The sequence below is a fragment of the Pantherophis guttatus genome, chromosome 5 (assembly GCF_059756535.1).
Source record: "Pantherophis guttatus breed Tessera chromosome 5, ASM5975653v1, whole genome shotgun sequence".
Classification (NCBI taxonomy): Eukaryota; Metazoa; Chordata; class Lepidosauria; order Squamata; family Colubridae; genus Pantherophis; species Pantherophis guttatus.
The window spans coordinates 77,918,366-77,935,605 of NC_142067.1; the positions used below are offsets into that span (position 1 = coordinate 77,918,366).

A 17,240-nucleotide genomic window follows, 5' to 3' on the forward strand; every position below is an offset into this window, starting at 1 on the left:
TGAAGTATAGTTTTATAAGGTGTGCATATTAGGGGTGTGGAGGAAAATGGAGAAAAATACAAATTATTAATAGATTTTTCTGCAATGCTGGAAATTGTTTTCTAAATAATTGTCCTATATTTATAAAAATGTTTAAAGGAAGTTCCATGCCTTTTTATTTACAGAGTATCCTAAAAATCAAACATGAATCCACTGATGTTGCAAATTGTAGTTGTTCTCATCACTTAACATTTATGAATTATTCAATTTCTAATTAAACAATTAGTACGTTTAAATTTAGATTCCACATGGGAGTTTCTACGAATGATTCTGGACCTTTCAATGAGAGTCTTGAAACCTGATGGAAAATATTTCACCCAGGTATGACAGGTGGAATTGTTGTAGATAATGCAACTATAGGGAATTTTGAAAAGAACCTTGTTTAGATGGCTTTGTACATAGGCATGTTAGGGTGAGTTTGGAGTAAAGGGTAATACCAAAGCCTAGTATTAAGTTGTATGCTGTGCTTCAGAAAGTAGTGAATCAGGAATAGGTGGTTTGTTTTGTTTTGTTTTTTGAAGATGAGTTCGATCAGAAGCTAAGATTGTTTCATTCTCTTGAAATGGAAAAATCCTGGGAGCCACACTTGACTTTTAATGGAATATTTGCCAGTCTTACTTAATTGCATTTCTTCCACAGGGATAAGTTTTCTCTTTGGTTAAAGTAAAGTTAGACAGAGGTATCCTACTTTAAATGTTGGAATATGTATGAGATAAATGTTCTGCCACGATTTGTTTGTTTGTTTGAGTCAGTGTTGACTCCTAGTGACTACCTAGAGAGGTCCCTGCAGTTTTCTTGGCAAAATTTCAGAAGTAGCTTGCTGTTACTTTTTCCAAGGGACTGAAAGAGAGTGACTGGCCCAATGTCAGCCAGTTGCCTTCATTATTAAGGCGGAACTAGAACTCAGATCTTCCAATTTCTAGCTTTATGTCTCAACCACTACACTAAACTACCTCTAACCTAGGAGAAAATCATTGCATTCCAGAATTTTTGCTAACTGTCTTGAGCCAGCTACATTTTGTCAGATTTTTCCAACTCTTTGCATCATCTACCCTCCTTCACTCATTGCTGCCATCCAAGTCCCAGCTTGACATATCTCCTGGCCCAATCAAACTTTGCCCAATCTTTCCAGAACTTTTGATTAATTATATTTCAGGTTACACTCTCTTATGCCTCTGAAATGCGGAGACAAATTGATTATGATTAGTTCTATAATTTTAAATTACTCATAAGTGTCAAGAACTCCAGTTAAGAAGAAAAGTTTTATTATATATGTAATCTATTTGATTTATATTCTGTCTTTATTTCAGCAGCTTAAGAGTTCCTCCTTTTTTCCCCACAAAACAGCCCGCTGTGGCGGGTTGGACTAAGAGGGAGTGACTGACCTAATGTCACTTATTGAGAATCTGGCCTTCCATTGCCTAGTCCACTTCTTTAACTATGCATCACACTGATGGCATTTATTAGATTTTTTAAAAACTATGGTGTGCAGAACTACTATTTCCATTGGTCTCCAATAATACAAAAAGTTCTCCATTTTTATTAATCATTGAAAACAAAGTCTTTTAGTTTAAAAAGCACTAGAATAAGTAATAATGTCAGCCTCAGCTTGCCTGCTTCAGCTGCCATAAGAAACGGGGAGGGATTAGGTATGGAGCAAAGGGGGGGAAGGGAGCAGGAGGGGGTTTGTCTTTGTAGGAGGGGACTTCGTGGGAATCGAAACTGTATTTTCAAAAGGGGACGGCTGACCAACTGTCTCGACATTCCTGATGGATGACGCTGCCAGATGTGTTGCCACCTGACCTTTGGAAGACCTTTGGGTTGGCTGAGGATTTATAAACACGAGGGAGGGAAGAAGCTTAGTAGATGCATTTCGCGCGTTTTGCTCACTTCCAGCTTAACTGGGTTGTTAATCATTTCTTATTCAGTAAAAGTACCAAATTCTTCAAAATGCTTGACTTTGGGGTTTTCTTTCCTGGATACTGAAGGAAGCATACCTGACATTAAGCTGGAAGTCACAACCAGTCATCCCGGACCAAAACCGAGGGGACTGTAAATCCAAACATGTCAGATCGGGGGAGTGATGGAGAAGAGAAAATGGGGGCAGCCAGTTCAACTGCCTTCCAGTCGGAAAAGGAGACTGCAGAATGGTTAGAAAAACTTCATCTGGAGACGGAGGAGGCCAGATGGTCAAAAGGTGTGGGGAGACTGCCGGACTGGGGAGAAGAACCCCGGGGAGTGACAATTTCCAGACCCCGGAAAAGAGAGGCAGTGTGGATGCAACAGCACAAGGAACGCCTCATGATAGATCAAGCCTTGCAGCTTATCCGTGATGTGGAAGAAAGCAGAAAAAACCATGAGTCTTTTGAAATTCCTGTGGAGAAGGGGGAAGCAGGCCCCCGGGGGGGGCGAAGAGACAGCCTGCGGGGGAGAGGAAGAGTTTGAGGAGGGAACATCCCAGGCTTCGGCAGCTCGAGGGAGAGATGCAGCCGGCCAGAGAACCCCAGCCTTGCAGGCCCCTCCCCGCAGACGAAAAAAGCCAAAAATCCCCCCCCCCTTCCTGGGAAGTTTGATGGGAATCCAAAAACCTTGGGATTTTTCCTGACCCAAGTGTGGAACCACATGGAGGACTGGGGGGAGGACTACGAAACAGAGGCGGCAAAAGTCAGAGGCGTCGCGAATGCCCTAGAGGGAGTAGCTGCTGAGTGGATGGTGGTTCTCCACAATAACAACTCCCCCTTGCTGAGAAATTACAACCAGTTCATGAGGGCCCTTAGAAGGCGTTTTGAAGACCATTTAGCCGAACGAAAGGCGAGACTCAGAATGAAGAGCATTCAGCAGGGCCGGAGGCCGGTGGCAGAGTATACCCAAGAGTTTCGTGAACTGGCACCCTATATGACAGGCTGGTCAGAAATGGCTCTTTTGGAGAGCTTCAAAGATGGATTGAATGAAGAGATATATTGAGACTGCAGGAGCATGGGGGTCCCCGATGATTTGGATAGATGGTACATAGTAGCTGAGGATGTGGAGATCGAGCTGAAACGGAACGAACTCCGAGGTAGGCGAATGGGAGACCACTCATCCTCTTTCTACCGTAAGGGACCGCCCAAGATGACTGGCGGGAAAACCGAAACCAAACCCAAGTCAAAGCCCTTCACCTGTTTCAAATGTGGGAAGGAGGGTCACCGGGCGGCCGAATGTTTCTCCAAACCACCGCCAAAAGCCACCGGGACCAGCCAAAAGAAAGGCGATAAAATACCCGCCAAAACCCGCGGCACCGCCCTGAAAGGAGAAGTCGTTGAGTTCACTCCCCGGAACCAGGGTGAGTTGGGAACTCCGACCAATGATGATGACAGCGAGACGGACTCCGACTCTGACACCGACGAACGGGTGAGTCGCACGGAAGAACCCTTACTCATCCCCGTAGAAGTAAGGGTGCCCTCCACAGGAACTCACGCGCAATTGTTAGCCCTGTTGGACTCTGGGTGCACTAGGTGCATAATTAGCCCCAAAGTAGTGGAGGAAATGGGACTGAGATTGAAAACTTTAAAAAGACCCATTGCATTTTGTCAATTAGACGGATCGATTGCAGGAGGGGGCCCAGCTAGTTTTATGACCGAACCCCTTGAACTGCAGTTGGGGAATCATGTAGAGAAGCTCAGCTTTATCGTAGCACCTGGCATGGAAAGGCCCCTCATTCTAGGACTGCCCTGGCTTCGTAAATGGAACCCACGAGTAAATTGGAGAACGGGGGTCCTGCGCATCCGTACGGCAGAACCTACTCCGGAAAAGGAAGGCCCCTCCCTAAGGGACGACATAAGACCAGAAAGGGCAGCAGTAGCCATTAACTATATTGAGGGAGAAGAGAAAATTCCAAAGGAATATTGGGACCTCAAGGAAGTGTTTAGTGAAAAAGCATCGGATGCTCTACCTCCCCACATAGCCACTGACTGCACCATTGAAATACTACCAGGGGTGAAGCTTCCCAAACCAAAAATATACCACATGACACCTCGGGAACTGGGGGAATTGCGAAATTTTATTGACAAAAACTTAGAACGGGGATTCATCGAACGAGCCAAACCCAAGGTGGCAGCGCCAGTAATGTTCCGCGAAAAGAAAGATGGATCCTTCAGATTAGTTGTTGATTATAGAAACATGAACGCCATTTGCGTGGAAAATGTCTATCCCCTCCCACTTATGAAGGACATGTTGGCCCATTTAGGGAAGGGAAAATTTTTTATCAAACTTGATTTAAGAGAGGCATACTACCGAGTGAGAATAAAAGAAGGAGATGAATGGAAGACAGCATTTAATTGCCCACTGGGATGTTTCCAGTTTAGAGTACTCCCTTTTGGACTACAGGGGCCCCCGGCTGTATTCATGCAGTTGATCAACGAAGTGTTGCATGAACACCTATATAAGGGGGTGTTGGTCTATTTGGACGATATCCTAATTTATTCTGACAACATGGCCGACCATGTAAGATTGGTTCGAGCGGTCTTAAATAAACTCAGAGCAGCTGAGCTCTATGCTAAACTTTATAAATGTGAATTTCATCAAGAAATCGACTATCTTGGATATCGTATATCACATGAGGGAATAGAGATGGACCCGGAAAAGGTCCGGGCAGTAATGGAATGGGCCGCACCGCGCACCCGTAAACAGTTACAAAGTTTCTTAGTGTTTGCTAATTTTTATAGACAATTTATCCCCTCTTTCGCGAAAATCGCACTACCAATTACAAACTTGCTAAAAACCAAAGGGGAAGTAAAACCCAAACCCTCGAAACCACTAGACTGGACTATGGACTGTCAGGCCGCTTTCGAAAAACTGAAACGCTTGTTTGCAGCTGAACCTGTGCTCAAACACCCCGACATAGAACAACCTTTTGTAGTACAAGCTGATGCTAGCGACGTCGCCGTAGGAGCAATACTCTTGCAAAAGAACGAGAATGGAATATTACAACCCTGTGCTTACACATCCCGTAAACTATCCGAGACAGAAAGGAGATGGGCCATATGGGAGAAAGAAGCGTTTGCAGTTAGATGGGCGCTGTTAACATGGAGACAATTTTTAGAAGGGGCGAAACACCCTTTCGAGGTGTGGACTGACCATAAGAATCTAGAAGCATTAAAAACTCCACGCAGACTATCACCGAAACAGGCACGCTGGGCCCAACATTTCAAACGATTCAATTTCACTTTACGTTACCTTCCTGGCGGAAAAAATTTCATGGCGGACGCACTTTCCAGATTGCCACAGTACAACAGCATAAAGAAGGAAGTGGTTCAACCGATGATCCCCTTAACTCAATTGGCAACACCTGTCACTACCAGAGCACAGAGTAAAACCAATCCAGAACTCTCGGGGGATTTACTCGAAAAGTTACGAGAAGCGCTAAAAGCTGACGAGTGGTTTAAAATCCACTCGAAGGAATGCACACTTCGCGACGGACTAGCTTGGGTTGGATCGAAATTGTATGTTCCGACCACATTAAGGCCGACCATATTGAAATATGCTCATGATGCCAAAGCCGCAGGACACTTTGCGTTTGTCAAGACTTTACATCTTGTTAAAAGACAGTTTTGGTGGCCTGCACTTAAAAAAGACATAGAGGCATATGTGGCTAGCTGTCCAGTATGTGCCTCAGCTAAAAGACCTCCAGGAAAATCCCCTGGATTACTGCAAAGTGTGGCTAGACCAAACGCCCCATGGAAGTTAATATCTATGGATTTTATTGTGGACTTACCAGACAGTGAGGGCTGCACTGTCATTTGGGTAGTAACTGATTTGTTTTCCAAACAAGTACATTTCATCCCTTGCTCAAAGATCCCTTCAGCAAAAACCCTCGCAAAACTGTTTATTAGGCAGATTTACCGACTACATGGGTCTCCGAAAAGAATAATTTCTGACAGGGGTGTGCAATTTACTTCCAGTTTCTGGAGAGAATTTTTGAAATTGATAGGCTCCGCACAGGGATTGAGTTCCAGTCACCACCCTCAGACAAATGGGGCTTGTGAAAGAACCAATGGGGTGCTCGAACAATACCTTAGGTGTTACGTAAATTACCAACAGGACAATTGGGTAGACTTGTTGCCATTTGCAGAAGTGGCATATAACAATTCTGTACACAGTAGCACCGGATTCACCCCTTTTAAGGTCGCATCGGGCCAGGATTTTGTACCCATTCCCGAGTTACCTCAAGATGATCCCCAAAATCCCTCCCTGATGGATTGGATTGAACAACTAAAGAGCACCTGGGCAGTGACTCGCAAGGCATTAGATGAAGCACACCGAGCTCATAAGGCGCAAGCCGATAAGAAAAGGTCCCCAGCTCACATTTATAAAATAGGGGACAAAGTCTATTTGTCTACCAAATACTTACAAACCACCCAGAGGTCCAAAAAGCTGGGGCCTAAGTATGTAGGACCATTCCGTGTGATTAGACTGATTAATCCAGTGACAGTTGAATTGGAATTGCCAAAAACCTTGAGACGGATACATCCTGTATTTCATGTTAGTTTATTGAAACCTGAACACTCATCTCCCCTAAGGCCTGATCAAAGCACCCCTCCAATTCCCATTCTCATAGAAGGGGAGCAACATTTTGAGGTTAAGGAAATCTTGGACTCTAGAAAACACCATGGTAAAGTCCAATATCTGATTGCCTGGAAACATTTTCCACTATCTCAGGCTGAATGGGTAAATAAACGGGATGTCCGAGCTCCCAAGAAAGTACAACAATTCTATACCAAATACCCTGATAAACCCTAATCATTGTATATATTCTGTTTTTCTCTCTCTTCTTTCCTTTTATTTAGGACTAACGTCTCTTCTGCAAGGGGGGCCGAATGTCAGCCTCAGCTTGCCTGCTTCAGCTGCCATAAGAAACGGGGAGGGATTAGGTATGGAGCAAAGGGGGGGAAGGGAGCAGGAGGGGGTTTGTCTTTGTAGGAGGGGACTTCGTGGGAATCGAAACTGTATTTTCAAAAGGGGACGGCTGACCAACTGTCTCGACATTCCTGATGGATGACGCTGCCAGACATGTTGCCACCTGACCTTTGGAAGACCTTTGGGTTGGCTGAGGATTTATAAACACGAGGGGGGGAAGAAGCTTAGTAGATGCATTTCGCGCGTTTTGCTCACTTCCAGCTTAACTGGGTTGTTAATCATTTCTTATTCAGTAAAAGTACCAAATTCTTCAAAATGCTTGACTTTGGGGTTTTCTTTCCTGGATACTGAAGGAAGCATACCTGACAAATACAGCACTAGGAGACATAAAAATTCATAATTGTTGCTAAAATGTAATTGACTCATTTTAAAAATTAATTATATACTGATTAAATTGTGGTTGCGCTGAGGTTAACTAATATTTTAAAATTAAGCATTACATTGTCCTGATGTGCTGTGGCTTATACTGTGTTGTGATTTTATTGTTTTTCTTTATTGTGCTTAACTATAACCACATACCACAACTCTGGCTTAGTGTATAAAATTTGGTAGCTTATTTACTGGTGCCTGAATACCATTTCACTCCATTATTGAATATGACTACTAGACAGAGTTTTATTCAGGGGTGAAATGCTCCTTCGGACCGGCTCGGGTGAGTAGTTAGTGATGATGGCCGGTGGTTCGGAGAACCGGTAGCAATGGAAGCTGGAGGCTCCGCCCACCCGCCCCATTCCCCGGAGTCGGGGAATGCACCATTCCCCAACTCCTACTGCCCACCTTTCTCCTGCGGCTGGCTGTCAGGGAAGGCAAGTGCCCGAAAGGTACTGGAGTCGCTCACTCTCCTTCTTGAATGAGCCGCTCTGGTCCACGCGCCGGCTGCGCAAGTGCACACTGTTTATTTAATTCAGCGGCAGGTTAGATTTGCGCTTGCGCAGCTGGTGCATGGACCAGAGCGGTTCATTCAAGAAGGAGAGTGAGCGACTCCAGTACCTTTTGGGTGCTTGCCTTCCCTGACAGCCAACTGCGAGAGAAAGGTGGGCAGTAGGAGTCGGGGAATGCACCATTCCCCGACTCTGGGGAATGGGGCGGGTGGGCGGAGCCGCGCGGCAAAGGGTGGCTCCACGGCAAGGCCGGTGTCGGGGAATGATGCATTCCCCGACTTCTACTGCTCACCTTTCTCCCGCGGCTGACTGTCAGGGAAGGCAAGCGCCCGAAAGGTACCGGAGTCGCTCACTCTTCTTCTTGAATGATCCGCTCTGGTCCACGCGCTGGCTGCACAAGCGCATACCCAACCTGCCACTGATGAGTGACTTAAATAAACAGTGTGCGTTTGTGCAGCCGGCGCACAGACCAGAGCAGCTCATTCAAGAAGGAGACTGAGCGACTCCGGTACCTTTCGGGCATTTGCCTTCCCTGACAGCCAGCTGCGGGAGAAAGGTGGGCAGTAGGAGTTGGGGAATGGGGCAGGTGGGCGGAGCCGCGGGAGAAAGGTAAGGACCCGCCGGCAGAATAGAAATTTAAAAAGTTTTCCTACTGGGTTCTGTGGGCGTGGCTTGGTGGGAGGGGGTCTTGTGACTGAGTGGGCATGGCTGTGAGTGACTTTGAGTTGGACACCCACCACCAAGCCACGCCCACAAAACCGGTAGGGAAAAATTTTAGATTTCACCCCTGGTTTTATTACTAAAAATGTCAACTAACACATTCAGAGACTTAAACTATATGGTACATTTAAATTAAGTTGTGAGTGATGTAATCTGATAAAACTGTGGCAGTATTAGCTTTTTCGTAGAATGATAGTCTTTAAAATCTTAAATATGTATTAGATCACAAATATACTTGATGTAATAAAAATACACAATCTTGTCAGGCTATTATTTATTATTAGGCATTATTAAGGATATATATATATATCATATATATATATATATATATATATGTTCTGTGGTTCTCAAAGTTTTTAATTTTCAGTATTGCCAAAATGTCCAAATTAAAAAAAAAATATTTTTCTGAAAAAGCCAAAGACTATAATTATAAGAGTATAGTTTAATGTTTCATACCACATAGTTATGTCATTATCCCACCTTGTTATATTTGGTAAAATCAAGGGGATGAACATACCTGGAATCCCTGCTTTCTGCTTTTCCTCAACAGTTATCCCTATGAGGTAGGTTGGGCTGAAAAGAAGTGTCTGGCCCAAAGTTACTCAAATGGTTTTTAGGCGTAAGCCTAGAAGTCAGACTCCTGGTCTCTGGTGCTAGAACTTAAAGTGGCTTACTTCAATTTTGTAACTTTTATAAGTTGTTTTCATTTCATTTTATACATTAAAGCAGGATAAATAAATAAAGCAGGCCAACTTTCAGAACAATTGCTATAGTAAAGATTACAAGATTTTTGGACATTTGTTTCCCTAGAGAAAAATTATTGGAGAGAACCTGGCTTTATGATGAGATGACTTAACTGTTTTGCTCATCAAGCCCTATAATTCCATAATGGCTGCTGAGATTCATATGCCAAAGTATGACATGAAATGTGTGTGTGTGTGTGTGTGTATACATACATACATACATACATACATACATACATACATACATACATACATACATATATATATATATATATATATACATACATACATACATACATACATACATACATACATACATACATACATTCTTTTGTATATATAGGAATTCAAATAGAAAATTAAATGCTCTGGAAGTTAGTATTCAAGGTATGCCTCATGAGGTATACTCAAGATCTTAATGTCATTCCAATTAGATAGTTGAAATTTAGACTTCCTAACTTGGCATTTTCTGGGGTTATTGAGAATAAAAACCTTATTATCCCTATCTAGCATGGCAAGATAAGGAACTGAGCCAGGGTACATGCTTTTTACAGAGGTATTTTCCATCCTAGTACCTTTGTGCATTAAATTCTAAAGCAGGAGCGTCAATGTTTAAAGAGACGTGGACTGCAATTCAACCTCCTCATCTTTAAAAAGCCACGTAAGACCAGCTAGAAATGTAGTAGTGTCACAGGAGAAGGTGTGGCCAATATTTGGTCAGCCTTACAAAATCTTGGATGATTTAGAGGTAAATAAACGATTCAGAAGGTTTTCCTTTAAAAAAATCCTCCTGTTTGAATTATGTTAGTGAAATGCAATCATTTTCCTTTTAAATTGCAACTGCAATCAGTTCCAGGTGTTAATTATCCATATTTTAGCCACGTTGCCCATTTTAAAGTCCTATATTCTTGTTGACTTGCAATACTAATAGTTTTAAATTGTAATATGGACCTGAATTAGCAAAGCCCCTATCATATCTATATACTTGATTGTATTAGAGATTTCTTTTTCATTAGTGGAAAGATTTGAAATGACATGATACATTTGTTTAGAAAACATTAACCTACGTAAGGTAGAGAAATGTATAAGTATGTTAACTGAAGCATTTAAATCTCTTTCAGGCATTGCACACAGTTAGCTTACTTTGTGCAGACTTTGTGGGCAGATCTTGCACGCACCCCACTTCAGCTGCCAACTATAAGATACTTTTCAGGGTTGAATCTTTCTTCTATCTCACATTCATTTTCCTTTAAAGCACAGTATACATAATTTGTATACTGAATATATAAGAGCATAAATTGATTATAAACAAATCATCCTAAATAATGAATTTATACAGATCAAATGTGGAATATTACCTGTTCTTGATATAAATACTGTTAGAGAAAAGAAATTTATGAACTTTGCTAAATGCAATGTTGCATATTGAGTATCTTAAATAATTACATCTTTCATTCATCTAATTTGGTTTGCCTGCTGTCTTTTCTGTTTTACTTATTTTTGAAGATATTGATTAGAATTTGTTAACAAGAATGATGGTCTATTAAACAAGACTTTGGACTACTCACATTATATAGATTTGGTCATGACATTAAACAACTTCAGTATGTTGTCCCATAAATTACCTAGTGCCTTTTTTCTATTTGTGATTTTTAAATTATACACACAGGTTATTTATGTACTATTCTACTTAATTTGATGTGGGCAAAATTATATGCTTTGTAAAAGACAGCAGAACCAAATAACCACTGCTGATTGTGATTAATTTTAGATTACTATCCAAGCTTTATGTAACATTTTGATCTTGTTTAAATAATATTTTGCTATTATTCTGTAATATTTTTGATAGCTTCCACTTTTTATATATTAACAAAAATATGAAGTATTTTTAATGAAAAAGCTTTTTAATAGCAGTAAAATAATAAAATATATCCTTAGTTATCTGCCCTTGGAACATTCATATTCCATTATTCTAATTGCTGTATGCTGTATAAGATTATCTTTTGGCAATATTTAATAGCCTTTGTTGCATTTGATACATTGCCTAGTCACTATTTTTGTAAAAATAATCTCTTATTTTTCCCTTTTTATGCTTCACCTTTGTTGCAATAGTCATTATAATATATATTTATAGTTATGCACGCTCACATTATAAAGTCTTCTAATAATAAAGAACCAATTCATGAAATGTTTCTTTTTATTTAATTGTCTCCTCTGCCCATCCACTAGATTGTTTGACACACTGTTTTTTCTGTCCTGCTCCCTTGCAGGGAAATTGTGTCAACCTCACAGAAGCCTTGTCTCTCTATGAAGAACAGCTTGGCAGATTATATTGTCCTGTGGAATTCTCAAAAGAAGTTGTATGTGTCCCCTCATACATGGAGCTGTATCCTTCAATAAGAAACCATGTTTATTAACAATCCTATTTCAGTTGGTGCTAAATCATAGCTGCCTTAACCAGAATGACACATTAAGCCTAAATTATATTATTGCTTAACACAGTGTACTGTCTTAATATAAGAAATTCTTGGGTTAGAACTCATAATCCTGCAAATATACAAATATTTGTACACACTAACATTCTGTTACAATGTTTTAATACAAGTTTTCCTGATGCTTCAGCAATCATAATTTTAATGTCTTAATGAATCATCAAAGAATTTCTGCTTAGCAGTATAATCATTTTTTAAAAAAAAATTATATCTGAGATGTAAAGGATGTAACATGCTAAAATGAGTTTCTTGTTTTATTTTGGAAGTAATGAAGAATTATTTTGAAATGATATTTTCTTATACATGTTGGGAAACTAAGCTTGTGAGAAAACAAAATATTGGATTCCTTGACTATTTTTTAGATGGGTATTTTATACTGTTTGGAAGAAGACTGATATTTGAAGCTGAAAGACTGCGCCACACATGCTGCATGAAATGTGTAGGCTTGCCACATGCTTTGTCTTGGCGTCTTGACTCTAAATTATATGCTGTAGATTATTTTGAAACTTAGTCATACTATCAATTGATAATTCTTTAAATGGTTTTTATTATTTTAATTTAAAAGCAAATGCACAATGTATATTTTGATGAACTAGTATGTTATTTTTGAAAGTCAACTTAGCTGAATTAGCAGCAAAATTATAGCTGCTGAATGCACTGAACCTTTAGAATGTGATCATTTTATTATGTTTATTTTAGAACTTTGAACACCGGTTTTAAAAGTCAATATTAGAATTTAGTGTGATACTGTAGATTTTTTTTTCTTCAACATTCATCAGTTTAATAATCATGGTGTGACTTGTGCATTTGTTGTCAAATGATCACTTTGCATCCCTGAAAGAAATTAAGAGTAGATGTTATTTTTTTAATAATACTTTCTAACTCACTGCGATTTTTACAACTTTTTCATGGTGAATAAAATTTCACCATGAAAAAGTGACACAAAAGCACTATCATAATTTAACATCATGGTAGTGTTAAAATCTACCGTGTTTTTCACACTATAAGACGCACCGGACCATAAGACGCACATTAGCTTTGGGAGGGGGGGGGAGGAATCTGCCTCTGCCTCCCAGCATCCATCCAGTATTTATCTGGCTAGCGTCCTTGTAGCAAACAGCCTGATCAGCTTTAGCATGCTATCGTAGCCCAGCACATGGCTCATGAGAGCTCCACTCCTTTGTGCCCACCACTGGTCAACTGAGCTGAGCTGCTGCCACCGCCAGGGAACACTGGAGCCTTTGCTGCTGAGCAGCTGATTGGCGGTTGGATCGGCCTCCCGGAATACCGCCAATCAGCTGTTCTAGGTGGCAAACGGTGATAGACCGAGCTGGCAATCCCTGCCACCTAGAACAGCTGATCGGTGGTATTCCGGGAGGCCGATCCAACCGCAAATCAACTGCTTGGCAACAAAGGCTCCAGCATTCCCCGGCGGCAGCAAATGGCAGCAGCAATGACAGGCGGTGACAGTTGGCACCAACCCCCCCTCCCCCCACCACAATATTCACTCTATATTGCGAATGCTGCACAGACTGATGCTCAGACATTTCCACCCACTTATGGGGGGAAATAATGTGTCTTATAGTGCGAAGAATATGTTATGTTTTTGCTGCATAAGAATTAGCATGAAAGTACTTGACCCTGGTTATAGAAGGAATGAACTGTTTAGTTTATTTTTTCATCATCTGTTTAATCTGATATAAATCATTATCTTTCCACTTGCAAAGAGATTTACGAGCCAATTAATAATGGTATAGTGTTGTACCATTATTGGTACACCATTATTGTACACCACCCAGAGTCGCTTGTTGTGAGATGGGTGACCACATAAATGTGATTGATTGAAAAAATAAATGAATATAGTGTCAAAGAATTAACTAGAATGTAGTTTGAAATGTCAATCAAAATCAGTCTGCGTATTTATTGTAAGTAGGGTAGAATAGTAGATCAAACAACTGTTAAAACTATGGGGTGGACTATTTTTCCAAATTAAATATGAACAGTTGAAATATATGTAAGAGTTCTTAGTGCTTACATGCTCTTTTAGCTTTGATACTAATATTCCTAGAGAGAGAAATATACATTAAAAATAGACACTATGCTAGAAATTCGCAGTAAGGACCTGCCCCAGCTGGTCCCTCAGGAAAGCAAGACTCTTAAATCCATTAAATTGAATCGAAAGAACTTTTACTGAGAGAAAGTGATTGCAAGAAAGCAAGGTAGAATCTGAAAAGTCCCACACAAAGCAATTCTTTGGTTTCCCCAAGCCCAACCCCTGCTAACCAGTCCACCGGTATCCAGTGTGATGCCACACGATTGTTTTGAGAAAGCTGAGATACTAGGCCGATAACAGTTCACCCTCAGGGCATGGCAGCCTTGAAACCAGGCTGGAACCTGCTGGGAGAGAGTCCAGACAACGACCCTCCCTAATTCCCAAGCAGTACAGCAAAAGCAAAAGCATAAGCATGTGAAAATGCCAGCAAGCCTCCTTTCCCCTCCTCCCTTCCAACAGAATGGCAGGACACGATGGTGGACCTGATACTCACCCTTTAACCAGTTTTATCTATGATAAATGGGAGATTAGTTTGTACAGCACAAGGCACGTCCCATTTCATTCAGTGTGGTCTAGACCTAAAACATTTCTGGTGTACCATGTTGATCTGAGACATTTAGGAATCTTGTATTTATATTTTGTGCCAGTTGAGCCCAACCATATGGATGGGATAAATCTTATTGGTCTTAAGCCATCAATTAGCACATATGCTATTTGAATATGCATGTGGAAGCCTATTAGATTATTGGATCAATGTCTCCCGGTATGCTTCTGCACATGGTGTGAAATTATATTTTTGTAAAATCTGTGTGTACTGATTTTTTGTTTGCTCATTGTGTTGCTATAAACAGATCCTGAAAATAGTTGAGATATAGTTCTTATTGTAATGTTGATGCAATAAGAAAGCAAGAGAGAATTAAAATGTATCATTCCTTTTTTTTTCAATCTTAAAAATCATTCAATAAAATTATTTTCTTGTTAATTAAAGAAGTTTGTTTGTAGACTGGCTCCCAAAATAAGTGTGAAGACACTCTTCCCTCCATTTCTAATGAAAGACCAATACACTAGATCAGTGAGAGTTGCCCCGGGTTCGGACCGGTTCTATAGAACCAGTAGTAAAACCAGCGGGAGGCTCCGCTCACTGACCCTGACATCATCAGAAGCAATCTGCACGTGCACAGAAGCAAGGCACGTGCGCAAGCGATCCCATTGCGAACCAATAGTAAAGGTAAGTAGAACCCACCCCTGCACTACATGGAGAAATTCAGAAATAATTTCCTGATGTAGTTAAGAGAAGATAGTCTATTATAATCCTGACCTTATAATTCAGGCACTGAATTATAAACACTGGAATTTACCATCTTGAAGTTCTCATATACTAATAAACTAGATATATAAAGCAAGTTGTATTACAATTCCTGAATTATGTGTTGAATGAAGCCACTTAAACTATGATAAAGAGCAAACTTTCAATTAATCATTTTGATGAATGAAAAGCTATCATTTTCATTTTTCTGAAGATCAGTTGGCATTCTTAATTTCTTTTTTAAATTGGTGATAAAATGTAGCTGGTGTCAGGGTATCCAACTGATACCCTAATTAAATCATGAGCCTCAAGCCAATCTTCAAAAGAAATCCAGTTATTTATTAGGAGCTTCATGTCGGCATGTTCTAAGTGAAGCCAACTCTGATCTCACTTAATTCACACCCCGGCTCTGACCCTGTTCCCCCTCCCCCCGAGATGTGTCATCAGTCACATTTCCCAACAATTTCAAGGGTTGTAGAAGTCCCTCCCTCTGGCCACTGTGGGTCACCATGGAGATGGCCTTGACAGCTGGGAGATCTGTAACAAGTAAGCAGAACATTTTAGATACCTAGGTTTTCATTGAATTGTAAGATACATATATTTAAATATGCTTAATTATAGTGTTTTTTGAAATACCCTCATGTCTTGATTTGAAATTTATTCATTTATTTGTTAAATGTATTTGCCACCTATCTTGCCCGGGCGGGGGGGAGGGGCAACCCTAGGCAAAAGTCATACAACGCTTATAATGAACCTAGAGCTACCTTTTAAAAATACATAGAACTAATTTCTTACATTTTCCTAAAAAGAGAGGAAACAATTTTGATTCATTCATACATAGGTTATGGAATGTTTCCAGCAGTTTCACTCACACATAATGTAATGTTTCAGGATTTTATTTCAAAACTGAAATCAACATGAGTTCTCATTTTAAAGTATTCCCTTCTTGCCCTAATTTTTAGTTCTTCTTATATTGGAGTAGAATGTACTGGACATGTTGGGAGAAATAGTTCAAAGAATGTTTTATGGAAGTCCCTCCTCAAGAAGCCCTCTCTGGACCCGGCTGTTTTGGCAAACTACCGTCCAGTCTCCAACCTTCGCTTTGTGGCGAAGGTTGTTGAGAGTGTGGTGGCGCGACAGCTCCCGCAGTACCTGGATGAAACTGTCTTATCTAGATCCGTTCCAGTCCAGCTTCAGGCCTGGGTACAGCACGGAAACGGCATTGGTCGCATTGGTTGATCTCTGGAGGGCTCGGGACAGGGGTTGCTCCTCTGTTCTGGTCCTATTAGACCTCTCAGCAGCTTTTGATACCATCGACCATGGTATCATGCTGCGCCGGCTGGAGGGGTTGGGAGTGGGAGGCACCGTGTTACGGTGGTTCTCCTCCTATCTCTCCGACCGGTCGCAGTCTGCCGCGTGGGTGATTGTGGGGACGACATGGCGCTCCTATGTAACACCTCTCCTGCGCAAGCTGCACTGGCTCCCGGTGGTGTTCCAGGTGCGCTTCAAGGTATTGGTTCTCACCTTTAAAGCGCTCCACGGCTTAGGGCCCAGGTATCTACAAGACCACCTTCTGCCACCGATAACCTCCCATCGGCCAATACACTCCCACAGAGAGGGTCTCCTCAGGGTGCCGTCGGTCAAGTAATGTCGACTGGCGGCCCCCAGGGGGAGAGCCTTCTCTGTGGGGGCACCCGCCCTCTGGAACGAGCTACCCCCAGGGATACGACTGATCCCGGACCTCCGTACTTTCCGCCGGGCCCTGAAGACTTTTCTATTTCAGCAAGCCAGGCTGGCTTAAAACTTTTAACAGGTTAATTTTATGGGTAAGGGGTTTTTTAATTGGGGAAGCCAAATTAATTTAATCATGTTTTAAATTATTTTAATTTTCATATTGTATGTATTTTAATCTTGGCTGTTCACCATCCGCACGCTTCATGCAGAAAAGGCATTTGAAGGTAAGCAGAACAGTGAGGGGGTGGGAACAGCTGTGCCGTGCGATTTAGATTCGCTAGAAAGCAGAATTTCCTGCTTTCTAGCGAATGTAAATCG

At 41.3% G+C, this 17,240-nt stretch overlaps 1 protein-coding gene across 3 annotated transcripts in view; it reads left to right on the top strand.

Moving 5' to 3' along the window:
- The window catches only part of SMS (spermine synthase), a 232,624-nt gene extending 217,755 nt beyond the window's left edge, over positions 1 to 14,869 (top strand). For 2 of the 3 annotated variants that reach the window (XR_015728251.1, XM_087871353.1), the window contains 2 exons: positions 11,608 to 11,723; positions 12,192 to 14,869. Coding sequence is in view for 2 of the 3 variants with exons in the window: in XM_087871353.1 (XP_087727479.1) it covers positions 11,608 to 11,723; positions 12,192 to 12,231 (156 nt within the window). In the remaining variant the exon portion in view is untranslated. Of the gene's footprint in view, positions 1 to 280; positions 361 to 11,607; positions 11,724 to 12,191 lie in introns of all 3 variants that reach the window. The other variant, XM_087871352.1, reaches the window with a different exon arrangement.
- Positions 14,870 to 17,240: the final 2,371 nt, after the last annotated feature.